Genomic DNA, 13290 nt, shown 5'->3' with positions numbered 1-13290 from the left:
TGCTCCTTGGAAGCCAGGATGGCCAAATTTCATCTCTCATTCTTTGGACATATTGTTAGGCGGGACCAGTCACTGGAGAAGTATAAACATGTTTATTAAGGTGGAGGGCCAGAGAAAAAGAGGAAAACCCCCAAAAGATGGATTGGTTAAGTGACAGCATCGATGGACTCAAGTGTGGTGACAGTAGTGAGGTTAGCCCAGGATCAGGCAGTGTTTCGTTCTGCTGTGCATAGGGTCACTATGAGTCCATAACGACTAGATGGCACCTAACAACAACAACAATCATGAGTAATTTGAATTTTAGTTATTAAGCCTATGATCATGTCTTTCAAATCTTGCAGTTGTAAGGAACTTTGGAGATTTGAAACTGAATGTAAACTATAATCCAGCCAGGAACTAATTTAGTACTAGTTACACAGTCATTCAAGGAGCTCTGGTAGCGTAGTGGTTATGAATCAGGCTGTGAACCTTAAGGTCAGCAGTTCGAAACTACCAGCAGTTCTGCAGGAGAAAGATGAGGCTATGAGTTGGGACAGACTCCACGGCACACAACAACAACAGCAACAACAACAACAACATTGTTACTCCTCACTAAGTCCTGCAAAGAAGCATTGGTGTCTTGCTAGCCAGTTGCTTTTAAATTCTGGTTTTGGTGTATTGAAGAGCCCTTCCAATCTAAGCTTTACTTTTCATCTATTTACTTGTTGGACTGGAAAGTCTATTTATAGAATAAAACTGGGTTTGGGGCAGCTAGGTTGGGAAGGTTGGAGCAGGCATTCTTGGAGGTGGTTCCTCTGTCCTGGTAACTACAGTCTAGCATGGGGCTTTGCAAATTTTCAGTTAAGGACAAGATGGTAAATATTTTCACCTTTATGGGCCATAGAGTCTCTGTTACACTACTCAGTTGTGCCACTGTAACATGAAAACAGCCATAGACAATATGTAAACAAATGAACAACATAATTGAGTTCCAATAAAACATTATTTATACAAACAGACAGTGGGCTGGATTGGGCCAGTGGACCTTGGTCTAAAAGTTAACTTTTCACATGGGAGCCTGGACAGACCATCTTATTTGAAAAGTAGAAGATCTCTGACCAAGTTTTCAATATTCTTCCTTTGAGATCTTTATTATCTGCAAGGCCATTCTCATCTCTTGAACCTAGAAAGGAACTCTGGTTGCTATTAGCAACCAGAACAATAAATCCCTTTCACTTTGTCCAGACCCAAATTGTCTGCTGGAGGATGGAGGAGAATGAGTGAGAGAAAGCGACTCTGGATGTTTGGAACTGGATGTAAAGAAGTGATGGAGGGGCATACAAGAGGGAGAATTAGCTGGTAAATATGGTAGCTTTTCGGTTTAGTATTGAGTTGATGCTATAGCCCGGCTTTATTGCTGCAGTATCATTCTGGAATGTCATTCATTTATTGGTGTGTGTGCATGTACATGTGTGCATGTTTTAAATTAATTATTTCTGATTTGAAATGTGTTTGAGGTTTAGTGTCTTAATAGGAAAATTTCTCAATTTACTTTTAATTTTGGAATTCTACCTTTTTTTTTTTTCCTTAACCAGAAAGAACTCCTCTGTGACCTAGTTGGGATTTCACCCTCCTCCAAGTGTGATGTGCTTAAAGAAGCTGTCTATAAGAAACTGGGCGGAGACAACACCCAGCTAGAGGCCGCTGAAGGGTAGGAATCCACTTAGAGTAACTTAGAGCAAAATGCACTGGAGCAATGATTATTTCATCCTTCCTAGCCAAGGAAAGGTGGAGAGAGCAACAGTGTAGATTTTTCTTTGATAATTTACTGCTTTAATGTTGATCCGTTTGGCGATATTACCACGTATCATGTTCATTTGGACGTAAGATGTAGATAAAAAGAGGAATTTACTGGTAGTTAAAATTTTGGGGGGAAAAAATTTGAAACACTATCACTCAGTTCCTGAGAAAGACAGTATACCTTTGTTTGCTTCTAGGACATTCAAGGAGCCTTGACACCATATTGGTTATGCACTTAAGTTGCACACCATAATGTCAGTGGTTAGAACCCATCAGTTGCCTAGTGGGAGGAAAATGTGACAGTGTGCTTCAATAGAGATTTCCAGCCCTCACAATCCTATTGGGCAGTTTGACTCTGTCCTATAGGATGGCTGCAAGTTGGTATTGATTCCACAGCAATGGGGTTGTTTTTTGTTTGTTTGGTTTGGGTTACAGGAAATTCAGGAGTCACTGGGTGGTACAATGTCGTAGTACTGTAAAATTAAACAAAATGTTGGTGATTCCAACCCACCCCCCTAGAAGTTCCTCAGAAGTTAGGTCTGGTGATTTGCTTCTGAAAGATGACAGCTCTTCTCTGTGCATATGGAATCACCAGGAGTTAGAATTGACTAGATAGCAGCTCTGGTAGCGTAGTGGTTACAAATCGGGCTGCGACCCTTAAGGTCAGCAGTTCAAAACTACCAACTGTTCCGTGGGAGAAAGATGAGGCTTTCTGCTCCCGTAAAGATTTACAGCCATGGAAACCCTGCACAGGGTCGCTGTGAGTCAGTTCTGACTCCACGGCACATAACCACCTCCACCAGACAGCAGCTAATACCAAGAACACAGGAGATTCTGAGTCTTCTCCAACTACTTTGAAACATTCTTTCACATGGCATGATAAAAACGGTTAACACAACAAGGCTTTGGTTCATTGTGCTGATATCTTTAATGTGAGATAACTAACTTTCAAATGAGCCTCACATAAAGATTTGCAACAACCCCACCTTACTGTGCTCAGCTCTGTTCCAGGCATCACTGCCTAGGAGAGGTCTGAAGTGATTCTAGAGGGTAAAGGAGTAGTATTGTTCTTGCTAATGTACAATTTTAGGAAGTCCTACAACTTGGATGATCATCTTGTGATTCTGTTCCTCGAAGATTAAATCCAAGGAGCTCCTTTCTGCTTTCTAAGCGAGAACACGCAGGGCTGGAACTAATACAGTCTTCTTTTGTGCTCCTCAGGTTGGGATTGCTTGGAGATGAACAAGTCCCTCGGGCAGAGTCCATTGTGGAAGCACTTTCCAAGCATTTGGCTATGAAGCTTTCCTATGGTATGCCATGGGGTATTAGCTAAACACCCCGAAGGAAGAGTCAGAAAATGCAGAGAATTAAATTGAAGGGCTAGAACCAAGTGGTAGGAATGGGGGAGGCATGGTATGTGTAAAAGGACACTTGGGTTATTTTTCCAGAGGAAAGAGTAAGAAAAGTATTATATGAATGAACTTGGGTGATGTGAGAAGGACAGAAAGAACACTGGTCTCATTTTACATTTTTAATGCTTTGGGAAATGTGGCAGGAAGTTTTTAGGGAGAACACACGTGTGTGAATTCTACAGCAGGTTCCTGGTGTTGGCAACCAGGTTATCTTGATGCCAAAGATCAAAGAGGAATGTGAGCAGAGTTCGAATCACCTTGAGTTTTTCCTTTTGTTTGCAGAATACCAAGCAATATAGACAATTGTCAAAGGGCTAAATCTAATGGGAAACATAAGAACAGAAGGAGATGAAATAGTTTTAACTGGAACGAAGCGACACTAAAAATGCCTCCTTATTTCTTTTAAGGCCCTGGAGAGAGAGATCTAATTGTGATGAGAGACAGCTTTGGAATCAGACATCCTTCTGGACATTTAGAGAACAAAACAATTGATCTTGTGGTTTATGGGGACGTCAATGGCTTCTCAGCCATGGCAAAAACTGTGGGGTTGCCCACTGCCATGGCAGCCAAGATGTTGCTTGATGGTAAGTTTTCTTCATTTAGGGACGCAGTCTGTCTCCTTATCAACTCCCGGTCATTTAATACCTGGACATCAAATACTATTCTTAAGCAGAGCACTGATGGCATTCACTATAAGTGATGGACCATCTCAGAAGACCCATGCGCTGGGAATTAACATTACCTCAGGGAGCGCGGTGGCTCCATATGGTAAGCACTGGACTGGGAACCACATGGTCTGTGATTCAAGCCTGCTAGCTGCTCCATGGGAAAAAAATTGAAGCCTTCTGCTCCCTTGAAGATTTAAAGCCTCGGAAACCCGACGGCACATAACAAAACCAACAAACATTACTTTTAAATGGAATATGCCAGTTAGCCCTTGTGAAACCAAGAGGAAGATGTTGTTGGTAAGTGCTGTCGAGATGGTTCCAACCCATAGTGACCCTGTATAGGGTTTCCAAGGAGCGGCTGGTGAGCTTGAACAGCCGACCTTGGGGCTCAAGCGATTTTGCAATCCAGCCCATTAACCCACAGCACCATACCAGGACTCTATTAGATATTAGCATCCAAATACTCAGATTGGCTTTTATTCATCCTGTTGGTGTTATGCCTTAAAAAAAAAAAAAAGACATCCACAAGCAAGGCAGATCAGTTTTGCTTTACTGTCTTACTTTATATTCGGATTGTGTTAGCAGTAGTTAGTGCAGTTAAGTGTACAAATTTTGCCACTAACACCAGCTGTGCTTTTGATCTCAAATCTATCCCTTTTCCATAGAGTGCTGATTAAATTTTAATTTAGCAGGAGGCATGGAAGCAGCTATTTTTAACTGCCTGGGCCTCCAGCAAGTCACTGACTCTGAGTTTGTTGCTGGGTGATGGCTTCTTCATGGAAACTCTCGCTGCAGAAATGCACTTTTAACACCGTCTTCAAAATGGGAATAACAGATTAATTTTCTTCCAGGTGAAATTCAAGCCAAAGGCCTGCTGGGGCCCTTTTCAAAGGGCATCTATGGACCAATACTGGAGCGAATTAAAGCAGAAGGCATCACGTATACAACACAGAGCACTTTCAAACCATGATTGGAAACCATATTGTATTTATCTTACAGACAACACAGCTCTGAACATTTGTGTGACAGATAGGCTTGCTAAAGTGCTGTCTAAAAGTATAAAGTACAATATATTTTGATTAAGTCAATATTGTGATGCTTTTAAAACAAAGTTTTATTTTAATATGAAAACATTTGGAAAAGAAGATACCAATAATTACCAGAGAACTTTAATAATTCTACCATGTATTTTTCACATGTACATAAAATTGATTATGCTGTTTGTTAATTTATTGTGTCACTGTGTTCTTACAAGCATATATATTTCTATAATCAGCAGATGAAGTTTAGCCATTTATTCAGAAAAATTTCCTCATGTAGCTAGCTGTATTTTTAGATTTTTCAAATGACTTCTGTTAGACACCTTCAGATTACCTACTTACAAACCTTTGCAATGTTGCTATTTTATGGGGTTTTTTGGTTTCTTTTTTTAAAATTATTTGTTTAGTAAATGTCACTCTTTGTAGTTTTCTCTTGGGTGTTTGGGAAAGGGAATAGGTAATGATGAAACTGCACACCACATGGTCCTTTCAAAAAATGGAGCAAAAGCATTTGGCAAAATTCAACTTCATTCATGATAAAAGGAGTCTTCAGGTAGTGTGAATGGTGAAGTACTTGACTTTTCATCCAAAAGTTGGTGGTTTGAATCTTCCCGGAGATGCTTCAGAAGAATGCCCTGCTGATCAGCTGCTGCCAGATGAGCAATCACAGTCCCTGGAAAGCAGGTAACCCAGGTCTCCTCTGAAACACATGAGTCTCCACGACATGGAGTCACCACGACATGGAGTCGACTGAATGGCAACTGGCTGAAAAGATTTTGTTCTGATAAAAGCACTGAAGAAATCAGGAGTAGAAGGCAACTAGAGGAAGTTGAGGAAGGTTGAGGAACCTCATAAAAATGATCTATAATAAATTCACAGCTACCAGCATCTGGTATAGTGCTGTGGGTTAATGCGTTGGACTGCAAGGTCAGTTTGAACCACGAGGTCAGTGGTTCAAGCTCACCAGCCACTCCTTGGAAACCCTATACAGGGGTCGCTACAAGTTGAAACCAACTCGACGGCACTTAACAACAGCAACAACTAACATCTTGGCAGACCAAATGGTAAACAACTCAATTAAGAAATGGGCAAATATGTTTCAGGTCACCTCATTTGATCTAGACCCTTCCAGGTTTCGGGAAGAAGTCTTAACAATGTGTGAGTCATTGTGTTTTATTGTCTCATTGTAAATAAACAATATTAGTACCTAAAAACAAAAAAAAAGACAAGAAATGGGCAAAATATCTGAATAGCCATATCTCAAAAAAAGATACGCAGATCATCAATAAGCACATAAAAAAGATTTTAACATCATTGACTATCAGGGAAAGTCAAAACAAACCCACAGTGAGATACCACTGTGAGATGCCAACTACAATGGTCATGTAGAAAGACAGATGATAAGTGTGGGTGAGGACGTGGAGAAACTGGAATGCTCAGATCCTACTGGCGGAAATGTAAAATGCTGAAAACAGTCTGGCAGTTTCTCAAAACATAGGCCTTTCACAGATTCCAGCAATTCTGTTTCTAGGAATATAACCCAACATGGAAAACACGTCCATACAACAAGTATACACAGCATATTCATAATAGCCCCAAAGTGGAATGACCATCAATGACTCAAAGGACTATCAACTAATAATTGGATATAAAAAATATAGCATAACAATGCAACAGAATATTATTTGACAATGAAAGGCTATGTGATCATTGTGATATAGCATTATGCTATATCAATGAAACTAGTCACACAAAAAGCACACATCGAATGATTTCATTTTTTTGCTTGAAGTTAATGTTAAAGTTCATTGAGATTTTTTTCAATCTTTTGGATACCTTTGAATTATTCCTCAAAGACCCATGCTGTCTAATCAAACCATGTATGTATCTGCTCCATAAAGAGACAAGCACCCGTTTTCATTTAGTTGGTTCTGATTCATGGTGCTCTCCAGAGCTGAAGAGTGAACTATGTTCCAAACTACTTTCAGTGGCTGATATTTGGGAATTAAATTACCAGGCCTTTCTTCCAACTACTTCATAATGAGTTGTTGTTAAGTGCTGTCGAGTTGATTCGGACTCATAGCAACACTGTATAGGGTTTTCAAGGAACAGCTGGTGAGTTTGAACTGCCAAGCTTGCCACAGGGTCTTAAAATAAATAAAGTGGTTTTGGTGGTGGTGCCATGGAATCTGTTCTGATTCATAGTGACCCTGTACAGGGTTTCTGAGGCTGTAAATCTTTTGGGAGCAGAAGGTCTTCTCTGATTGTTTTGAACTGCTGACCTTTAGAAGCCTAACTTTTTTTTTTTTTTTTAATTTATATTTATTTCAACTGGACAGCACATTATCTACAACAGCACCTTGGCATATGATGTTATTTCCCTGTCAACGAAGGGCATCATCTTAGGGCCAGAATTTCAGATACTACATCACTAACAAGCACTGTGACTTTGATGTGTGCTGAATTCTAACACTGGGGTCTTGAATGCATATTGTCTGAGATGAAATCTAGTTTGTTGGTTGAAGGTGGGTTTGCATGCAGAGTCAAGGGGGATATTGTTGAAGGATATGGGGAAAGGGAGATATGAAATTTCAGTGAAAATAGAGACAAAAGTCAGACTAACTAGGAGATTGCTACATGAATCAGTAATCTGATTGTGATACAGACAAGGAGGTGACCTGTGACAAAGTATGAATAAATGACTTTCATTCTCTACTCCTTTTGGAATGGATTATGAGAGGTTTTCACAGAGGAATTCATCTTTGTTCCTTTGCCTCATGCTTTATAGGTAACAAATGCCACATCCTTAACAGTGGCTGTGTCTATGACACAGCCCTGTAGTTGAAGCGCCTTTTCACAACATACGAACAGCAGGTATGGCAAGAATACTGGGACCTATTCTGATGGGGCAGGGGAAGATAGTTGAGGGTTTACACATAAGCCGTTGCATTTTCATTTTTTATAGTCATTGAGTTAATGATTGGAGTACTGGGATAAGAGTGCCTTATCAACCATTTCCCAGAAGGAAGAGAGCATTTGCAAACCCAGTGAAATTCACTGGTGTTAACTAATTGGGGTGTTTTCTGTAAAAGGAATGCATTGATATGGGGCCTCAACATAGGTTGTAGTCAGTCACTCGTTGATGCTGAATGTTTGATCACATCAGTGGGCTTTTCCATAGCTGGTATCCAGTCTTCACCCCTGCATAAGGTGATGGATGTCTAAGTCTACATTAATCACATGCGACTACGCTATTTATTTATTTATTTATTATGATAATAGGCACATGCAATTAGTCAACAGCCTATATCCCAAACTACACTTCCATTGGGTCCACAACTTTTCCTAGAAAAAGAATGCTCCTGGTGCTTTTCTCCAAAATTAACAGCAAGAAAGATCTATTAAATTAGATGATAGGGTGAAGGAGAGTCATCTCAGGTTGGTCCAGAGATCTGTCTTTGGGGACAATTACATCTTCTGTTCCCTTTTCACCAATGTTCAGCACTGCATTGTGAGCAGCATTGGAAAGTTTCAGGCCACTGCCTTCTGCAAGTCCAGAAAAATCAGCATGATCAGCAAAGGCATCTTGGATGTCCATTTTCAGAAGAGTAGTTCCAAGGTCGTATGTGGCAGAAATGGAAAATTTTGGAACAAATAAGTCAACCCATCCCTTCTGAAGTAAGCGGTTCCACTTCTTCAGTGTTTTAGATGACATGGATCCTTCCAACCACTCCATCTAACCCTCCTTGGGAAGGACAAAAAGTGCAAGACTTTTCTCACTGAAGTCCATTTGCAGCACTGTGCAGTTAAGCTCCGTATCCACTAGATGATAGTATTGTTCTATTTGGTGCATCATGGACACTTGCACTGTGGTGATCTTGTCCACTAAGAAGCTGGAACCCTCTTCTATTTTGGATGGATCAAAAGGATTTGCCCACTGGGCTTTAAAGAAAATATAATTCACAAGGACCATGATGGTGTTTGGTTTGAGGTCTTGGATAAGGCTCATAACTTTCCCTTTGGTTTGCTTCTCCATGTGACTATTTATCTTCTGCTTGGCTGCAGAAACATTGGAGAAGTCAGTAGATAAGACTTCAGTCTCATAAAGGCTCTTGACATCATCCAAGAATTTTGCCAGTGGTTTCAGCTGCTTCCCAATGAAGAATCTATTTCCCATATGCAATTCCAGCTCCTTCTTTGAAAAATTCAGTGTATAGAAGAGGTACTGGAAGCCCTGCTGAATCTCAGCCATTGGAATAACTGTGAGGTGGAAGCCCAAGCTTTCCAGGATTTGTGTTTGAGTGGTTGAGGCCCCAAAGGATAGCATGGCCAAATCAGGAGAAATTTTCACAGGGGAAAAGAAGATGTTCTGATTTGGGGTTTCCACCATGAACTTCCGGTACAAGTTGAATGCAAAGTCGGCATTGATGGATGCCATTTTGTAGAGCGTGACACTTGGTTGGGGGGAATGAGATTTTTTTCTTTGGAGGCTTGATGTAAATTTGGCACAGTTTAGTAAAGCGCAAACAGCTCTTGCTACTTTTTTCACCTCTCCATTTTATGGCATCTATTTCATCTTTATGTGTTCTTTTCTACCCAGCTTTGTTGTTATATGTGATGGAGTGGATTCCCGCTCACATTGACTCTACATGACAAAATAGAACTGCCCCACGAGATTTCTATGGCAAATGACAATCTTTAAGAGAGTAGACCATTAGGTCTTCCCATGCCCCCAACTCCTTCCCCACCCCCCGCAGAGCCACCCAACTCATTTTTAAAGGTGGAAATAACTGCAGTAATCATTTGACCAAACCTCTGATTTTACAGAAGAAAAAATGTATCTCACAAAGTTAAGAGACTTAACCCCCTTCCAAGACTGAAACTTAAAGGTACCACACAAACAGACATGTAAGCTTGCTGGCCACCATGTTGGTGTACTGGTGAGTGGAAGTGGGGGGAAAGCAGCAATGAAGATATGGGCTGAATTCGACCATGTTCCATAGACTTCCATCGACCTGGAGATGAGCGAGAAAAGAGGAAGGGCTGGTTGGTCTGACGTATGGTGAGATCTGGGGACTCCTGAGCCCATGGACAAGGACATAGCCACAGAGGGCTAGAGCTGAGAATGAAACATCTATCTGACATGAAGTGAGGGGAGAAGCACAAGAATGTCCAACCTTGCAGATAGTACCCATTTGACCTAACTTTGATGACTGGATGATCAGAACTCAACTAGAGGAAGATAAAAATTTTTTGATAAAGGAATCAAGTATAAATCACTACATTTTGGTGAATTTGACCTATACTTATGGATGTTGTTGTTATGTGCCATCGAGTCGTTTCCGACCCATAGCGACCCTGTATAGGGTTTCTGAGGGTGTAAATCTTTATGGGAGTAAAAAGCCTCATCTTTCTCCCGCGGTGCAGCTGGTAGTTTCGAACCGCTGACCTTAAGGTTCGCATCCCAATTCGTAACCACTACGCTACCAGAGCTCCTACTTATGGATGTAGTAGCTTAAAATACCAAATGAGAGGGAAGGAATTATCACATCAAGGATAATTCCCATACCCTCTGTACACAGGGTTAATAGGGATGGGTAACTTAGACATTAGCTACCTAAAATAGGGGTGCATAAACTCACGAAGTGATTGGCTTACAAGTTTTCAAGAAGGAGTTTAGTTTCAGAGTGTGCAAGGGAAGCTAGAATCCCCACTGAATAGTTTTCATCTTGTCTAGACGGCTCTGGTGAAAGGAGATGGGGATAACATTCTTATGATTCATTAGTGAATAATTGTTATCATGACTAATTGTGATGGTCACAACTGTAAAGGTAGAAGATTTGTAACAAAGGAAGGAGTAGTTAATCTTACAGTCCATAAACAGAAGGCCCTAGGACCATCAAGGAAGACGAGCAAGAGCAGAATATGGGACACTACTCAGAGAAACAGCGACACCAGAGATGGAGGCAAAGATGATGACATGGAGCGATAGAGCAGCTGAGGGCTCTAGCCTCATAAAGAAAAGCTGTTTGCTGACAGCCAGGAGGCAGGCTTGCAGAATGTGCCCTTTGGTTGTTTAAATGATTATATATTCCCCTCTCCCCACAAAAAAACAACAAAACCCAGAGGGAATAGAAGCAAATAATATTAAATGATGATGCATGGAGGGGATTGTAATCATTGCCATGAAACTAATGAAATACTATAGGGTGAGTGTAAACCTGAAGTTCTCCCATGTAAACTGTCACTCAAGTCACACCAAAAACTTAAAAGAAAAAAAAAAAAAAGTGATTTGCTTAAGATAACATTACTTAATATTGAAATTTGATATTGAAAGACACCCAGAATACTTAATAAAATTCAAGAAGCATCCTGATTTATAAGACATCTTTTAGTGTATGTTGAGGCATAATCCATAATGAAGACTGTAGTGTTTGATCTTCTTAAGCAAGTGCTTGAAGTCCTTTTGAAGGACATTAAAAAAATAATAAAAAAGCAAAAATCTTCACAACTGGATTTATAAACAACATTATGATTTTGTTGTTGTTAAGTGCCTTTGAGTTCAGTCCAACCCATAGTGACACTGGGTAGGGTTTCCGAGGAGCAGCTAGTGAGCTTGAACCACCGACCTTGCAGTTGAAACGGCTTTGCAGTCTGGCGCATTACCCCACAGCACCAAACATCATGATAGACACAGAAAATACTGACATTGTCAAGGATTTCATTTTACTTGAATTCACAATCAACACCCATGGAAATTTCAGAAGACCTCTGTTAAGTGTTAAAAAACAAAGTTGTGACTTTGAGAATTAAGGTGTGCCTGACCCAAGTCATAGAATTTTCAATCACTTCATCTGCATGCAAAAGTTGGACAATGAATAAGGAAGACTGAAGAAGAATGATGCATCTGAATTATAGTGTTGACAAAGAATATTAAATGCATCATGCACTGCCAGAACAAAAAACTCTGTTAGAAAAAGTATAGCCAGAATGCTCTTTAGAAGCAAGAATGGTGAGACTTTGGCTCATATACTTTGGGTATGTTATCAGGAGGAATCAGTTCCTGGAGAAAGACAACATGCTTGGTAAAGTGGAATATCAACGAAAAAGAGGCAGTCCATAAAAAAAGTGGATTGATAGAGTGGCTGCAACGAAAGTTTCAAACAGGAGCAATTGTAAGGATGGTGCAGGACTGGACAGTGTTTTGTTCTGTTGTCCATGGGGTTGCTATAGTTAGAACCTACTCGACAGCACCTAAGCACAACAATAAGATAGGTTATTTGTCAAGACCACCACTAGCCTGTATAATGCTGTGAGAATTAGAAAAAGAGATTGTTTCCTAGGGACACTTCAGTCACTCAAAACATTCTCTGCTAATATATAATTTATTAGAACAAAACAAACAAAACCAAAATGTATTACTACGGATGCATCCACGGAAAACTGTCATAATAAATATACAAATCAGGAATGTGTTTCATGTGATTTGTTGTTCTTGTTGTTAGGTGTCATTGAGTCAGTGCCGACTCATAGTGACCCTATGCACAGTTGAAACCCTGCCCTGTCCTTCACTTGACCTCATTGCTGCTGCCAGTGTGCCAGTCCACCTCTTTGGAGATCGTCCTCTTTTTCTCCAACCTTCCACTTTACCAAGCAGGATGTCTTAGTTCAGGGACTGGTTGCTCCTGATAATGTCTGAAGCATGAGACGTAAAGTCTGGCCATCCTGGCTTCCAAGGAGCATTCTGGCTGTATTTCTTCCAACACAGATGGGTTTGTTCTTTTGGCAGTCCATGGTGCATTTAATATTCTTCTCCAACACCATAACTCAAATGCATCAATTCTTCTACAGTCTTCCTTATTCACTGTCCAACTTTCACATGCACATGAGGTTATTGAAAATACCATGGCTCGTGTCAGGCGCACCTTAGTTCACAAACAGACATCTTTGCTCTTGAACACTTTAGAGAAGTCTTGTGCAGCAGATTTGCCTAAAGTGATATCTTGTTGATTTCTTGACTGCTGCTTCCATGAGTGTCTATGGTTGTTCTAAGCAAAATGAAGTCTTTGGTGTGGTTAGCAAAATCAAAATCAAGTTTTTGTGTGCAGTTTACAGAGTCACCCAAAGTAGCTACTTAATAGTATTAACTTCCTTGAGTCCCTGAGTGGCACATATGGTTAAACACTCAACTATTAGCTAAACGATTGGTGGTTTGAAACCTTGGAAGTAGGCCAGGCCATAGTCTTGAGAATCCTCTGTTCAACTCTGCATACACAGGGTCCCTGTGAGTCCCAACCAAAGCACTCGCCTCCTCATGACTCACATGTGCTGAGACTTTTTAGTGGCACTCCATTTTCCACACCTGAATTCCACTGGGAAGTTGCCAGTGAA

The 13290-nt window shown here is 40.5% G+C and overlaps 1 protein-coding gene and 1 pseudogene across 1 annotated transcript in view; one reads left to right on the top strand and one right to left on the bottom strand.

Moving 5' to 3' along the window:
• AASS (aminoadipate-semialdehyde synthase) overlaps nucleotides 1–5072 on the top strand; it is a 75127-nt gene extending 70055 nt beyond the window's left edge. The window contains exons 21-24 of the mRNA XM_006859323.1: nucleotides 1575–1690; nucleotides 3001–3089; nucleotides 3599–3775; nucleotides 4711–5072. Coding sequence (XP_006859385.1) covers nucleotides 1575–1690; nucleotides 3001–3089; nucleotides 3599–3775; nucleotides 4711–4829 — 501 coding nt within the window. The 3' untranslated portion in view covers nucleotides 4830–5072. The remainder of the gene's footprint in view (nucleotides 1–1574; nucleotides 1691–3000; nucleotides 3090–3598; nucleotides 3776–4710) is intronic.
• A 3143-nt stretch (nucleotides 5073–8215) lies between these two features.
• Nucleotides 8216–11585, bottom strand: LOC102824426 (annotated as a pseudogene).
• Nucleotides 11586–13290: the final 1705 nt, after the last annotated feature.

The sequence above is a fragment of the Chrysochloris asiatica genome, unplaced genomic scaffold (genome assembly GCF_000296735.1).
Source record: "Chrysochloris asiatica unplaced genomic scaffold, ChrAsi1.0 scaffold00032, whole genome shotgun sequence".
NCBI classification, from domain to species: domain Eukaryota; kingdom Metazoa; phylum Chordata; class Mammalia; order Afrosoricida; family Chrysochloridae; genus Chrysochloris; species Chrysochloris asiatica.
Note: the sequence above shows the minus strand (reverse complement) of the source record. Positions and strands in the feature narration are given on the sequence as shown.